General features: G+C 38.9%; 1 protein-coding gene across 1 annotated transcript; it reads left to right on the top strand.

Annotated features, from left to right (window-relative positions):
* The first annotated feature begins 257 nt into the window (after positions 1 to 257).
* On the top strand, positions 258 to 821 carry LOC108866431 (protein LURP-one-related 3-like). Its single transcript, XM_048590126.1, has one exon. It carries the CDS (start codon positions 270 to 272, stop codon positions 819 to 821), a length of 552 nt encoding a protein of 183 aa, XP_048446083.1. The 5' UTR covers positions 258 to 269.
* The last annotated feature ends 15,735 nt before the right edge of the window (positions 822 to 16,556 follow it).

The following is a 16,556-nucleotide window of genomic DNA, read 5'->3' on the forward strand; positions in this document are numbered from 1 at the left end:
ATGCATACTTTAAAAAACGTGGAGTTTTGCAAGACTTATAAAAACATATATATATATATATATATATATTCAGAAAATTTAATATTCGTCGTGGTCCTCTCTGAGTGCGGATAAATTACTAACTTGACTGTGTAGTAATCACACACCAAGCATCTCTTCCTCCATAATCAAACCAAAAACTTCTCTCATCTCACAGCTCCCAAATGGCCATGGTTCATCCTCTAAATCTTACACCAACTAGTACTACTTCATGTTCTAGAAGTGAGCATATGACTTCAAAGAGAGAAACCTTCACTATATGGATGAAATCGCTTGTGATGCAAGGAAATGGGTGCACTACCTTTGATGAAAATGTAAAAGTTGTTTATCGCATAGATAACTACGACAACAAGCACAACAACAAAGTTTATCTCATGGATCTCCGCAGGAAACTTCTCTTTACATTAGGTGAGAAGAAAATGAGCGTTTTTACAAGTTGGAATGGGTACAAAGGCAACGATATTGGTGCCAAGAAGCGAATATTTCAAGTGAGAAAAAGTTGTAGAATTAATCTTGGAAATAAAGCCTGTTCTTATAAAGTAACAATGGGATCTGATATAAATTGCTACAAGTTAGAGGGTTTGAATTGTAAATCATCATTATCAACTTTCAGAATAAGAGACAGCAATGGAGGAATTGTAGCAGAGGCAAAGAGAAAGCAGTCAAGTTCAGGAGTAGTTTTTGGAGATGATGTGCTGACTTTGGTGGTGGAGCCTCACGTTGATCACTCCTTCATCATGGCTCTTGTCACTGTTTATGGCTTAATTAGACATCAAATATGATTCTTAGAGCAGTCTCAGATACATGCATGGATAGATGTCTAAATAGTAGAGCAGCATGGTAAAATCAATTTAGTTTTTGTGTTTTTTATGACCGATTTTTGGTTTTTGTTTTTCTGGGAATTCAACCCTTAACTCTGCGAGACATACATATATTGGATCCAGCTTTTCTCCTAATTAACTTTCAGACACGCTGATTAATTACTCATTTTTTTTCGGTCAAATAGTATATTAATTTTACTTCGTGGTGATGATTGTTGCAGTCCTATTAAATTAGGAATGTGAATTGATCTACATGCTATTGATTCAATTTAATTTTTCTATGTTGAACATGATACAACGCATTGGAGATGCAATTTTAGCTTTCAGATAAGGATCTTCTACTAATTCAAAGGCTTTTGTTGTTTTCTGTCAATCAGGTATACTTAAAATAAAGGAAGATATTTGAAACGACCATGAAGCATGAAAACATTCCCCATGATGCATGAACCCCCTACATTTATATATATATATACGTTTCATGCATTACGCAATTAAATTAGGAGAAATTTGGGTGGTTTTCAAACCCTAAACGTGTCGGAAAAAAAAATTGCATTTGGCACTATGCAACACCACCGCCACACCACTATCATGGCACGACTGGACCACCACTGGCTTGAAGCCCAATCGTGTGGCGCACATCATGACATGGTGACGTTTTTGTCACCCTTGGACCACAAGGCAGCAGCCTTTGGGCTTGATGCGCCGACCCAGACATCCCAAGGCCTTTGGCCTGATCAACCTAATGGGCTTGCAAACCCTTAGCCCAACCAAAAGCCTGCAGCATTTTGGCCTGATGTCCTGCAATGTCCCGTAGCCCACTAGGTTATGCCATGCACACCGGCCAGTTTGCTCGCAGACTTGTCTGCTGGGCTTGGCTTGCCCTAACTCGAACCTAGCTTCGGCTGGGCTTCCCACGCCAACCCAACCGCCCGCTCTTTGCTAGGCTTGCACCCATGCCCAATTACATGGCCCAAATGTTAACAGATGTTGCTGTTGGGCTCCCAGTCTCAGCCCGTGGCCTTTAGCCACATATAAGCTGCTCTTGCAGCCAAACCCGAGCCCAATTGCCTCTAGGGCCTTGCCCTAGTTAAGTAACCTAGCCCAAATACCATAGGGCTATGGTTTTTTGAATCCAATGTTATTATTTAGCATTTTAAATAATTTTAACCTGAATGTTATGATTATTTTGCTTACACAATTGACCCCGTTTGGTCCCGATCTATTGAATTAATTAAAAATGACCTGCAGTCCATTCAAACTTAGTGCCTTTGAAACCTGTAGTTTTCATAAAACAATACACTCATGGAAACCCAATGTTTTTCATGAAAACCATGTCTTAGAACTCGAATGTTCTAACTTTGATGCTTATGGATGATTCATTCCTATAGCACCAATCACAATCATGTTCCCTCCAATTCAGTGATTGTCAAACTGTCACAAGTTTGATTTTCCCTGATTTGGATGTTTCTAATAGAAGCCACTTTATGTGGGGTACAAGACGTGAATCTCCACTTGACTATCAAGAAGATGAGAAACCATTGTAGCCAACAATGGCATGGAAGAGCTGAATAAGCCTTTGCCATGATCTTCGTTTGAAGACTTATGCCCAAAGCATTACAAACAGAAGTACCTCCTGAGCAAGGATTCCATGGCTATTTGGCCCATTTATACGGACCGTCTGATCATGCGAGATATTGCCTGAAGTACACCATGATAATGTACATGAATGAGTACGATTTTGAAGTTTATAAATCCGATAGAGTTTTGACTGGTGAATACTTTTTCTCGTCCTTCCATGTTTCTAACTCCCTCTCGAGGTAGTAGTGTAGAAAACAGAAGTTTACCAAATTCTCGGATCTGATTACTACCACAAACGTGAGAGAAAGGTATAGACCTAGTTTTGGCTAGAGTTTACCGAACAGTATAAACCTAGTTTGACTGGAGTCTACAGAATGGCTCAACATAGTTTGATCAAAGCCTATCGAATGGTGATGCCTTGCTTTGGCAGGGATGCACCAAAGAACATACTCTGTTTCGACAGAAATGCACTGAACAGTACTACTCTGCTTCGTAGATACCTACCGAGCAGACCCCCCCAGCTTTGGCTGGAGCCTACCGAACCTTTCGGGGTCTGTCTGTCTCACTATCCAATTTCGAGTTTGTTTTTACAACATATGATAGAATCAGGGCATGCCAAGGTGTGGCATCTTGCCCAAAGCATGATCCTTGGCATCTAAGACCTAAAACTTCAAGAATAAGAGATATTATTCCTAAACCTCAACCCTGTAGAATCTACTTCCGTCTCAATGGAATAAATCATTGGTTATGCACATGTTCGTGCCTCTACCAACATCGTTGAGGAGTACCATTCTTGTAGTCAATTTGTGAGATTAATTTTGCTCCACCAAACACTATTGGAAGAGCAGAATTTTGACATGAATGGCCTTGTTGGTTGAATCCCCTTAGTAACTCTGGTTTACTTTGTGAACATTTTTTCATGTTCTTGGATTCAAGTTTGGTGTTTGTTTTTCGTTATAGATAATCTTATTGATATTATCCTCGAATACAAGTTAATTGAATCATGTTTCTTGTATACATGTGACCAAATTCAATTAAACACATGATTAGGTAGGAATGTGGGAAAGTTAGTTGTATGGACGAATGTCACACTACGCACACTAACTTTACACCTAAATCACATATCTAGCAACGACTTCAGGTTTATCCAACCTGATTAAGCGCATTGGCACGCTCCTCGTTGTATGAATGGTACTGAATTATCATGTCAGAGACCTTATACTTTATCCATTCCAGAAGAACGTTGTTAAGTTTTCTTAAAAATATTCGAGATGACAATGATCATGAATGAAACCACTAAAGAATATAGGGTGAAATATCTTTGCACCACCTCCAAAAATTAGCTTGAAACTTTGATTTTGGGCCAATGGGCTGTTTCCCAACTGGGCACACGCCACATGTGGCCGGCCTGGAGCTTGGTGATTGAGCAATTTACCTGCTTTGGCATGACCATTTGGGACACTTAGGTTGGACAATGATGCTACAACATATCTCCTTACTCGAAGTAAAGATCTTGTGCTTACAAGCACAAATTGCCAAGCCTGCTCATTAGGGAAATTGATTTTCTAAATCATCCCTTGAAAAGATATGAAACGACCTTCTTTTCACAGTGGATTCAAAGGAATATATGTGGACTAATCCAACCAAAATGAGGACCATATAAATACTTATGGTTTTGGTTGATGAATCGACAAACTGGTCACATGTTTATCCACACATATTGTTGCTAAACCCCCTGGCAAATTAAGGATTCACCACCCTACTTATCCCTTAAAGTCCAGGAGATTGGATAATGTCGGAGAGTTTATATCGACGATTTTCGCTAAAGTATTGCATGTCTTTTAGGTTTATGATTGAACATCGAATTCCTACGTTCACCCTAAATAGCCTTGCCTAGTGATCATAAAGTGCAATTTAAATGATCATTTGGACCTTGGTGAACGTACCAAGTTTTCAGTTTTTGCCTGGGGCTATGCAATCTTGTACGCAGCTATGTTGGTCTGCCTTAAGGCCTATTGCCACCCAACCTATTCGACATTACAGTTGGTTACTGGGTACGAACCTGACGCTTTGTATTTATGCGATTTGGGTGTGCATTCCATATGCCAAGTTGCGTTGCCGCAACGTACCAATATTGGTCCTCAAAGAAGGATGTGAATCTTTGTCGATTATGATTCTCATTCACACTAGCTCACTTAAAGCCCTTGCACGCGATCTCTTTACCACTCATTTGCGGGTTGTCATTTTAATGAGACAGTCTTCTCACCATTAGAAGGAGATAAGAACATCAATGTTCCTGTAGAACAAAGTGAATTTGCGTGGACGTTGCCCACTATGTCTCATCTCGATCCCCATACCGCACAAGTGTGATAAGTAAGTGTGATGAATTCTAGTTTTTAGAATGTTGCTCCATGCACATTCCTTTAATCTGACTAAAGTGACGAGATCATATACCAGCTACAAACATGCCTACAAGGATAGATGTACTTAACGAACGTCGAGTCAACATCCCTAGAAGTTGTACCGCCCTGTTCGACAGTTTGGATGCCCTTAATGGATGGTCCGGTATATTATAGATAGCCAATCCATCTGTCTTGGCTTGGAACACAACAGATCACTCGGTTCATAAGATTCAACTCCCTCGAAGAGGAAGATCATGGCACAACAATGAATCCATACTTGATCGCTGTCTTAGAACATTTCCATCTCATGAGCTTTATCCGGATTACTCCCGAAACTTGATGTTCTTGGTCCAGTATACTAGTTTGGATGAGTTAATGGAATTGAAATGAGATTACCATCGATAATGTTTTTACTTATATGGTAACTACCAACATAAATGAAAAGCGACAATATCGTACTGTCTGTTGAATAAGTAACAATGTAGAACTGATTGGACAACTGAAATTACAATCCAAGTCAAATTCCTTACCAAAGTGTGTTTTGGACCTATCGTTCCTACACTGCCTAAGGTAACCCTGTTATGTTACAAGTAGGAAATGAAGTGTAATGAGATGAATGAAATAGTGCAATATGATGCACGACTTACGGCACAAGGTTTCTTTCAAAATTTCCCATGATTGATAGCAGCATTATGAAATATGGTTAGTGCTTTCTCCATGGGGATAAAGATACGGAGATTTACATGTAATTTCTCGAAGAATTACATAGACTGACTCAAATAGTTCTAAACCACAAGACACCCTCTAACTTGTTTGAGACATTCACTTACGGATTGAAACAATTCGACGAATTTGGTATACCCGTCTAAGTGATTATGTGATCAGTCAGGGATTGAATGAATGCCTTTGCATGTTAAACTATAAAGTCTTATTCCGAATTGCTAGAGTTATAGTTTCTGTTGTTGACACGAATCTCACTAAGACTCTAGAAGAGCTTGAGAAAACTACCTCGCACCTAAAGACGAAATTTGAGATGAAGGATCTTAGGAGAACTCGTTTATACCTTGACCTGAAGTTCAAGCATGTTCTGACGGTACCTTGGTTTACCAGTCAAACTACACCCCGAATGTGTTACCTTGGAGTATACATATGATCATCCATATGTTATATGCAAATGAGACCCTTGAAGAGGTTATGGAATCTGAAATTCCATATGTAAGTTCAGCTTTGCGCTTTGTTGTACTTAGCTCATTGTATTAGACAGGACATCTCCTTCACTGTTAATCTATTGGTAAAGATGTAGCACCGTGCCTACACGCGACCATTATAAAGGTAATACGGATTTGGGCAAATCCCAATGCATCCCGAGCAGATCCAAGCCCCCTGATCCTCAGAATGATGCTTGCCTTGTTTGTTATGCTGACGCTGGTTACTTATCAAACCTGAACAAGGAAAAATCCGCGAATGGTTATGTCTTTATCATTAGGGATATCACAGTATCTTGGAGGTCCATGATATGACCTTGTGAAATCTTCGAATCATTCCAAGACTCACCTCACTGCACTACGCCATAAGTGAGACATGGTTAGGAGTTCTTGTTGAGCATATTCGAATTATTTGCTATTTTCATCCATTGTTGAGTCTCAATGACTATCCATGGAGACTATGCCACATGTATCTACTCGACCAAGACATGATACATCAACGAAGTCAACACCAAAACATATTGCATCTACATCTACATCAGCAAAGCATCAAGAGATTGAAGTCATGCAAGTTGATCCCAGACAACCTTGCCGACCTCTACGTGACATCATTACCGAAGGCAACCTTGCAGAAGCTTGTCTGAGGAATTGGTATGCCTAACTATTAATATGAAATGCTTGTAACTCTCATTGGAAGTTCTGTCAAACTCAAGGGGAGTATACAGAAGTATACTCACTTGATCTTAATGTACTCTTTTTCCCTACGATAGGAGCATTTTTCCTACTAGGTTTTTGCTACCTAACTAGGTTTGAACTAGGCACCCATCCTGGGCTAATCATACCCTTGTGAGCTCTTCTACTTGCATCCCGAAGACATATAGTTTTGACTTAATGCAACTTCTCACTTTTCTTCTTAGTCTATGGGTTTTCTCCCACCTTCGGTTTTACCATAACGAGGTTTTGTGAGTTTTACATTTTATGCATTCTTCTGTTAATTTGAGACTTGCATTCGCTCATTGTGTCAACGACTTCATCAATTGTACTTCTTCACAGAAGACTTGATGTGCCATTTACTTGAGTATTTACACACTCAAGGGGGAGTGTTGCAGTTCTATTAGATTAGGAATGTGATTGTGTAAATCCTATTAGATCTAGGAATAGCTCTTATATTCCTATCAGTAGTTAATTACCCATTAGAGTTGTAATCCTAAAAGGGTAAGGAATTAACATTCCCTACTACTATAAATAAAGGCACAATGAGGTGATACAACACACACCTCACAATTACACATCTCTCTCTTCTCTCTCTATGCCGCACCCTCTCTCTCTTTCTAGCTTTTGTTTAAGTAAATTATGCCTACAACAATGATTAATATTTTCGACATTTGAGACAAAAAAAAAAAAAAATTTCAAGATTAGGTTGAAGTCAACTTAACGAGGATGATGATAACTACAAACAAATTAATAAAAGTTCATTACTTCATTATTAATTTTGACAGGACCCCAGCCATTGCATCAATGAAACCTCCCCTTTGTCCTCCTTATGTCTTATAAATCTTTGTTTATTTTGTTGAAGATACGTGAACTTTTACTGATAAAAGACTTTTACCAATTTCGGTAAGTTTTTATTAAGCAATCAAACTCAAAACTCTCGGGGTGTCTTCTACCTCTCTTATTAGCTCCCTTCACCACCTCCACACCCCCCCCCCCCGGACAAAAAAACACTCTTTCGGCTCGTTAAGATTGAAGACGACGGATTTTTGTTACCACAAATTGATGGTTTCTTTGAGACTTGACTTAATTCTCAAAAAACGCTTGCAAATATTTTCTAAATTTCTAAACTATTTGAATTTTTTTAACTCCCAATCTCCGAATTTTAATTCCTTGATTTATGTGCCTTAGAGAAAGAAAAATAAAGGTGGAAATTCTGAAACTATGACGAACGACACTGCTACGTGCCTAGGTTTTCACCCACCGCGCACCGCCTAGTAGCAATGGCTGCATTTCCAAAGTCCCAGACAGCAGGCGCAGACGCTCGGTTTACTACCCAGTCCACTGCATCAGCTGCCAAACCAGTAGACGAGGCCCAGGTAGCCCATCCTGATGCCCGGATCGCGTCAGCCGAGGGCCACGCAGGTCAACCCGACACGGATCCGTGCCCGCGCGCTTGATCTAGACCTCTGGAGGCCTCTGGCAAATTGGCCTTAGAATCGATCCAATTGAACCGCCTGCATGTCCCTGGATCGGACCTGGTTCCGACTACACCAGGTAGCCCAACTGGCGAACCAAAATTTGAACACAAGCAATGATTTTTAACCCATTTTGTAAAACACTTTTATATTAATGACACTTTCATATTGGCAAGCATAATAATTTTTGTTTTATTTTTTTTGCTAAAACAATTTTAGAACTATAGTTATCGATCTGCTTTTTTCACAACTGTTTATTCCCATAGCATAACATAATGAGTTTTAAAGAAAAGTACAGCAACCCCAAACTAGCCCTTAAACCAAATACCTTCTTATGCGTGTGTTGACCCTAAAAACTACAAAGCCTACGTGGCGTGTAAGCCGAGTAACTAATGAGCTAACTACGTCCTTCGGTTGATGCGGGGCGTGCCAACTCGTCGACCAAGCTCAATCGAGGAGTAAAATTTGTTGATGTTGCGTTGAACGCGCTACTGACTTCTTGATCATGCAACTGCGACTGAGAAAGAAACACGTCTCGGCCTTCGGGGTTTTAAGCCTGAAGACAAGGCTGCTAGTTCTACGAAGTTCAAGAATCGTCGACCCCGGGTTCGGTCACAGTAATTATATTTGTAAGAGTATAAGCACATTGAACCAGCTCTAAATTATACGGACACATGTACTCAAAATAGATGTATGTCTTGATGGTTAATGTAGTTCGGCCGTCAGAATGCTGAACTATGAAACTTACTTGTGAGTATCCAATCATAAAATCACTTGGTGTTCAATGTGCCGAATGTAGTAACTTGCAACACTTTACTTCGCCGAGAAGGCTAATAAGATGACCTTTGCCAATAAAAATTCGGAAACCCTTCTCGACCGAGACTTGGATAGGTAACCAGTCGGCCTCGACGTAGTGCTGTTTATCCAAATTGAAGGGGCTCCTCGGTCGGCTGATTCTATATCAACAATGCTATTTATCCAAACTGAAGATGTTCACCGATTGCCTTCACAATCCTGTTTATCCAAACTGAAGGTATGTTGGCAGAAAAAAGAAAATAAAAAATCTCAAAGTGTTTGAGAGGTTTGCGCAGGGCAATTTGTGTGTTGAATTGGAGGGGCCTTTTTAGTCGTCTGCCGCTTGGTATTTATAGAGACCCGCATGCTCAAGTTGTGGAAACCAATCCCAATTGCACTGTGACTCTGAGTCTTTATCTGTTGCTAACCCCATACCTTATCACATCAATCAAAACCTGTTGTCATCTTAAGAACCTGATCTTCCATCAAATTTGGCTTTCAAAGATTTATCCTGATGCAATCTTGTTTTGACTAGATTATTGTATATTGTTGTTTTTACCATATAGGAAAACAAAATAATATTCTTTCATTATCTCTTTAAGACCCATCTGATCATGCCATCCCGACTCATCTAATCACGCGAAGTGCTAATCTCTGCACGTTCTGTCAACAAACCCCAATTAATTCGAACTCTATTGTTGTTGCTTCCATTAGAGGTAATGAGAATCTCATTTATCTCGTCGTATAGCTGTAAAGATTAATCATATTGAAAGATAATTCTTATGATAAAAATCATACTATTATCCTTCAACTATAACAAAACTATCTTCACTCTTCGATCGACAGTGTAAAAGCATGCTTACTCAACGATCTCGATTACTTAGGCCGATGGTGTAAATTTGGGCCCAAACATTGCCCCCCAATTTCCTTGAACTTCAGCTTGTAAGCCAAATGTTTAAGGAAATTAGCTGTTCGTAACCAGCAATATTTCGTCATATTGCCGAAATAAAAGTTTGTTCCTCGGCATTAAAATCACCTTTGTTCTGCCACTATTGTAAAACTGGGCCGAGGCCAAGAAGAATTATGATATGTTTTATATTGGCTCAGCATGATAATCAAACTTTGGTCGAGCTCGGCTTGCCTATATATATATATAACATGATTACCTTGGCCTACCTATTTATATATATATATATATGTAAACCGTTATGTGCCGAGCACATATATATATATATATATAACAAGCCTATGCCGAGTACCAGCTCACTGAGCTCGGCATATGTGATATATACATAGGCAGAGCACAAGACGGTCCTCAAATTAGTAGAATAACCTTTATTTAAACAAGCCTAGTGTGAATTGAAGTACTAGGTTGTCAATCACATAGACTCTCCACTGTGCTGCATGGGATGTTCCTTGGCCCCTTTATTTTCTTAAGCATTGGCCTGCATGGCCAAACAGTGAAGAAAATAATTTATTCACTCTCCTTTTTTTTTTCGCAAAAGAAAATTAAAAGTAGCCGAACCATAATTAGGAGGAGACCAACAATGCTTTATTTCAAGTCGAGACCTGTTTGTATTAAAATTTTCAAATTGATTTCGCTCTAGGCCGAATAAAAGATTTTTTCCAAATATTTGTACTTTGGTGAAAAAAAATTTCATTTTCAGCCGCCGAATGTGTTGAACAATTATTATGCCCTTCAGGCATAATTACTCTTATTAATTTCAGCTTTTAACTCGAACAACTTAGATGAATGGGATTTCTCCATATCGGCTTTATCGCCAATAACCATATCGACTGTCATGGTTTCGACATCTAAGACCATGTCTTGGCCCTGTTCGTCATTGGAGCACTCCTCTGATGAATGATTTTTGAAGTTGATTTGTGGCTCAGAAACTGGAACTTTTTCTTCTAGGCCTACGCAATTTTAGTCTTGACTGAAACAACAAGTGGCCTAGGTTCTTCTTCGGCTGTCTCGACAATCTTCTTTGGTCGAATTTTAATTGTGGCCGGAGCGAAAAATTGCCCACTGGCCTTTTGATCTAACCATTCTTCAAATAGAATTGATTTGAACCCAATAGGCATTTTCTTATCAAGCCACTCATAATATCGAGCTCTATCTTCATTTAACCATTGATCTTGTAAGATGTGATGAACCTTCACCTTTCTCATTTAAGAGAAATATTTTTTACTTTCTTCATTTGCTTCGATGATCCGGTCAAGGCGTTTTTGTTGCTTGACAATTACCTTGAATAGGTGCTAAATCTCACCATGTTTGAGATCTTGATTTATCATGTGAACTCCGTAGTTTTAGCACATGTCTCACCGAGCGTGCCAAAATGTTGACCCTAAAAACTACAAAGCCTACGTGGCACGCATGCCGAGTAACTAATGAGCTAACTACGTTCTTCGGTTGATGCGGGGTGTGCCAACCCGTTGGCCAAGCTTGGCCGAAGAGTAAAATTTGTTGATGTTGCGTTGAATGCACTACTGACTTCTTGATCTTGCAACTGCGACTGAGGAAGGAACACGTTTCAGCCTTCAGGTTCTCGAGCCTGAAGACAAAGCTGTTAGTTCTACGAAGTTCATGAATCGTCAGTGCCGAGTTTGGTTATGCTGATTATATTCGTAAGAGTATAAACACATCGAATCGGCTACAAATTATACGGACACAGGTACTCAAAAGAGATGTACGTCTTGATGGTAAATGTAGTTTGGCCGTCAGAATGCTAATCTGAAACTCACTTGTGAGTATCCAATCATAAAATCACTCAGCGTTCAATGTGCCGAATGTAGTAACTTGTAACACCTTACTTTGCCGAGAAGCTAAAAAGATCACCTCTGCCAATAAGGATTCCGAAACCATTCTCGATCGAGACTTGGACAGGTAACTAGTCAGCCTCAACGCAATGCTGTTTATCCAAACTGAAGGTGCTCCTCGGTCGGCTAATTTTACGGCAACAATGCTGTTTATCTAAACTGAAGATGTTCGCCGGTTGCCTTCACAGTGCTGTTTATCCAAACTATAGGTGTGTTGGCGGAAAAAGAAAATAAAAAATCCCAAAGTGTTTGAGAGGTTTGCGGAGGGCAATTTGTGTATTGAATTGGAGGGGCTTTTTTAGTCATTTGCCGCTTGGTATTTATAGAGACCCGCATGCTCAAGTCATGGAAACCAATCCCAATTGCACTGTGACTCTGAGTCTTTATCTGTTGCTAACCCCATGCCTTATCACATCAATCAAAACTTGTTGTCATCTTGAGAACTTGACCTTCCATCAAATTCGGCTTTCAAAGATTTATCCTGACGCAATCTTGTTTTGACTAGATTATTGACAACATTCAATGTATATTGTTGTTTTGACCATATAGGAAAACAAAATAATATTCTTTCATTATCCCTTCAAGACCATCTGATCACGCCATCCCATCATCCAAGACTCATTTGATCACGCCAAGTGCTGATCTCTGCACGTTCTGTTAACAAACCCCAATTAATTCAAACTCTGTTGTTGTTGCTTCCATTAGATGTAATGAGAATCTCATTTATCCCGTCGTATAACTGTAAAGATGAATCATACTGAAAGATAATTCTTATGATAAAAATCATACTATTATCCCTCAACAATAACAAAACTATCTTCACTCTTCGATCGACGGTGTAGAAGCATGCTTACTCAACAGTCTCGATTACTCGAGCCGATGGTGTAAATTTGGACCCAAACAGTGTGTAAGATCAAATTTATAATTAATGTGAAAACAAAAACAAATAATTTTTATGTCCATTTTATCATCCCTTCTGATTATATATTTTTTCCTTAATAGGAAAGAGTAGAAGACGACTATTTTAGAAAATTAATAATTCTTTAAAGTTAAGTTAGTTATCTTTCACAGTAATTTAGACTATTTATTTTTATTTAGTGTGTGACAACCCATCCCTACAATTTTGTTTTTATTTATTTTAATCAAGGGAATTGATGAAAATACCCTAGAGGCAAGGATTTTGACTTCTATTGACCATCGTCTAGAGGAATGTATGACTCTTATTCTTTTAGTGTATTTGTGTAATACTCGTTGGTACGAATGCATAGGTGAAAGCCGTTCGTGAGTCCAAATTATAACGGTATAGTTACGGACATTTGAAGTTGTTTCACTAAATTATAGATTTAAAGGAAAATAAACTCCCACCATGTGAGAATTGTAACCAATTAGAAAATAGGGAGGAAGGAGTGGACCAATCAGACAAAAGGGCAAGGGACCAAGTAGATGAATAGGAGGGCAGCCAATCATGAGGGAAGATCCCGCTCTTCCCGTGCACTCCATGAACCCAGGTATGATCCGGCCAAAATTCCGGCCAATTTCTACCATTTTTCAGTTGAATTTCACACATCCACCACTTGCAATCTACTCCACCACCTTCCCTTTACCATCTCCATCCAAATTGAAGGGTTTTTAGGTCCTAACCCGCGAGGAATTTCATCGAAGCACCGAAGGTGCTCGACGGCAATTCCTCCATTCCAGTGAGTTCCACCACCTAAAACTACCCTTAATCAACTTTCCTTGGACCAAGAAGAAGACCCAACCAGTGCTAGAGACGTTGGAACACCGAGGAAGGAGAATCGAAGTTCACCCATTTTAGGGTTCTAGTGGGTTTGAGTGAAATTGGAGCCTTTCCCAGCCAAATTGGACTTGGTCATAGGTATAAAATTTTATCTACTCTTTGAGATCTTCATTTCCGTAAAATTTGAGAATTTTTTGATATAGTTGAATTTTCCGGTGAATCGGGGCGGCCGACCATCGTGTGCGGTGGCATGTAAGCCGAGTCACCCCCTAACCTTCCTAAGCTAAGTTTGACACCCTAATTCCATATGTGAAGTCCAAGTGATGAAATCTCATCGTTTAAGCATAGTTTTGATAAAGACCGCTAATTGAACATTATGTGAATTGACGATACTGACCGTTGGGTCGTCACCAAACTTTAATACATTATAGTCTGTAATATTTGACAATATTAGAAACTTACAGATTGGGAATCTGACGTACGGATCTTCCCGAATTGGATTTGTAAGTGCGTAAAATAAAATGTTGACCGCCACTTGAATTGGCAATTAGGCGGAGATCCAACCGTTGGATCGTAATGAAACTTAGTATGATGTTTTAGAAGTAAACTGTGGATCTTTGGAAGTTACAGATTGAAAATCCGAGATGCGGATCTTTCAAATTGAGCTACGTAGGGTTGTGGAGCCTACTATTGATCTTTGACTGACGGTTGACTTTTGGTCAATGAGTCTCAAATCATTCTAGAACGTCATTGGGATGTGTTTTATGTAATTTATGTGTTCTATTGATAAGAGTTCTGAGACATGACTGAATAATTGTTCTAGGTGAGGATCGTTCGTGACGTCTTAATATTCGTGCTAGGGAGTTGTAGCGCGACCTCAGGTGAGTGGGTCTTTTCCTTTTATCGTATCTATATAATTGATAGTTCTAAAAAACACATTTAAATTGATTTATTCATTTTATGCCATGTCATATATATATATATATATATTTGTATATTCTAAAATACTATGATATGGTTGAGTTTTAGATTGCATTATGGTATAACCATATGCATATTACCTACATATAATTGTTGTGAATGCCTTGAAGTGCTAAGGTGAACGCAGGACGTACAAGTAAGTTTAGGTGAGTTTATAGTATTATTTGAAATGATTGAGTTAGGGTATGACTATATTAGTGTTTTGTGCAACTCCGACATTGTCGTACATGTTGCAATAATAGGCAATTCCGACAATGTCGTACAGGTTGCAATAATAGGCAGCCCCGATACTGTCGTACAGGTTGCAATGATAGGCAACTCTAACACTGTCGTAAAAGTTGCCTATGAGTTGTACAGGTTGCATTAGGCAAGTCCGACTCAGGTGTTATCATGGATTGATTTATGAGTCGTACAGGTTGCGCTAGGCAACTCTGACTCGTGGGTTACCATAGATTGATGAGCACTTGATTTATATTGTTGTTGCCAATATGTAGCGATTTGGAATATTCTTGGATTTACTATTGATTTACATTTGATTTCATACTTATATGTAGTATGATTTCCTGGAACCTATATAGGTATTACAGCGAGGGGTTATATTGTTTAAAAGGTCTTTATTAAAGCTTTATATTCAGTCCCACTCACTCTTGTTTTTATGCCTTCAGGTTCTAGTAGCAGAGTTTTCGTATTGACGAGGATTCATGGCAAGTCTTGGTATTGAAGATTAGCTTCAACGGTATGATTTTCAATCCACTCTACTGTACTTTACTTATGCTCTAACGTCACGTGTGAAATGGGATCATTCCCGCTCACAGCGCACTCTAGTGTTTAAGCACTTTTAGGTTTAAATTTATTCACATATTCCACATCACCACACTTTGTGGCTTTGTCACCTTCCAGGTGTCAGCCCGCACATCTCAATTCGGAGTCCTAGTGGACAATCCAGGGTCAGGATGTGTCATAATGGCAGTTTGGTTTAAGGAGTGGGTGAAATAATTTGGTTTGAATTATATTTGAACCTAGATTTGTCATCCCTCGTACAAGTCAAGTGATAGTGCTTCGAGTTGAGCGAGCACACTTCCATTCGAGGTACACAAAATTGTTATGGTTATAGAAATGATCATCATATCAATCATTTCGGAGACATTACTCAAATAAATTTGACATGCATATGCATTCATATAGTTAAGTCTATGTTAAATGGATTATTTAGGTTTGGGCTTCGCACATTTATTAGTTTGATATTTAAATTAAGCTTACATTATCTTAATTAAAAGCCCATGTCTTTTTAATTAGCCGCATACCCCTAAGACTAATTGTTGATCTGTACATTTGCACCTTTAGCATATTGATAATTCCTATTGATTTTAATTTTTATCTCGTAACATGTCATCCCGATCTTGAGGAACTTGAAATCAGGTTAAAGTCTTCTACTGCAGTCTATTTATAGATGCATTAGGTTAGGGTTTCGTGTTGCTGCCATATCACAACATATATATGCACTCAGAACAGTCATTTATTGGCGAGAGCATGCGTTAGGGTTATAGAAATGATCATCATATCATATCCTAATCTTTACTGCTGCTGCAGAATGCATTATAATAGGTGCTGGTTTTGGGATGCTGCCATTTGGCTTTGAAAGAAAGGCTGCTGCAGCTTTATGGTTCTAAAAGAAGAGTGAGGATCCCTTCAATCACATCCGTTCATCGTACATCATGCGGTCAGTTTTCGTCAGGTACTGTTTATATTCAATTTTATATAAAAAAAAAATTTACAATGATTTATAACCGCATAATATACAATGAACAAATGTGAGTGGACGATACCTAGGATCCTCACAAAGAAAATCCAGTGAGGATCTTCTTGGTTAAAAGAAAACAAAATGATGCGCTGCTTGTTTCATCATTTTTACAACAATTATTTTTGTAGTAAGTTTTTCTTATTGAGAAAATTGTCAGTTTGATTTTACAATGATATCGAGACATTTT

Source organism: the organism of the source record quoted next, unplaced genomic scaffold (assembly GCF_019419815.1).
Source record: "Pyrus x bretschneideri cultivar Hongxiangsu unplaced genomic scaffold, Pyrus_bretschneideri_v1 Contig30, whole genome shotgun sequence".
NCBI lineage: Eukaryota > Viridiplantae > Streptophyta > Magnoliopsida > Rosales > Rosaceae > Pyrus > Pyrus x bretschneideri.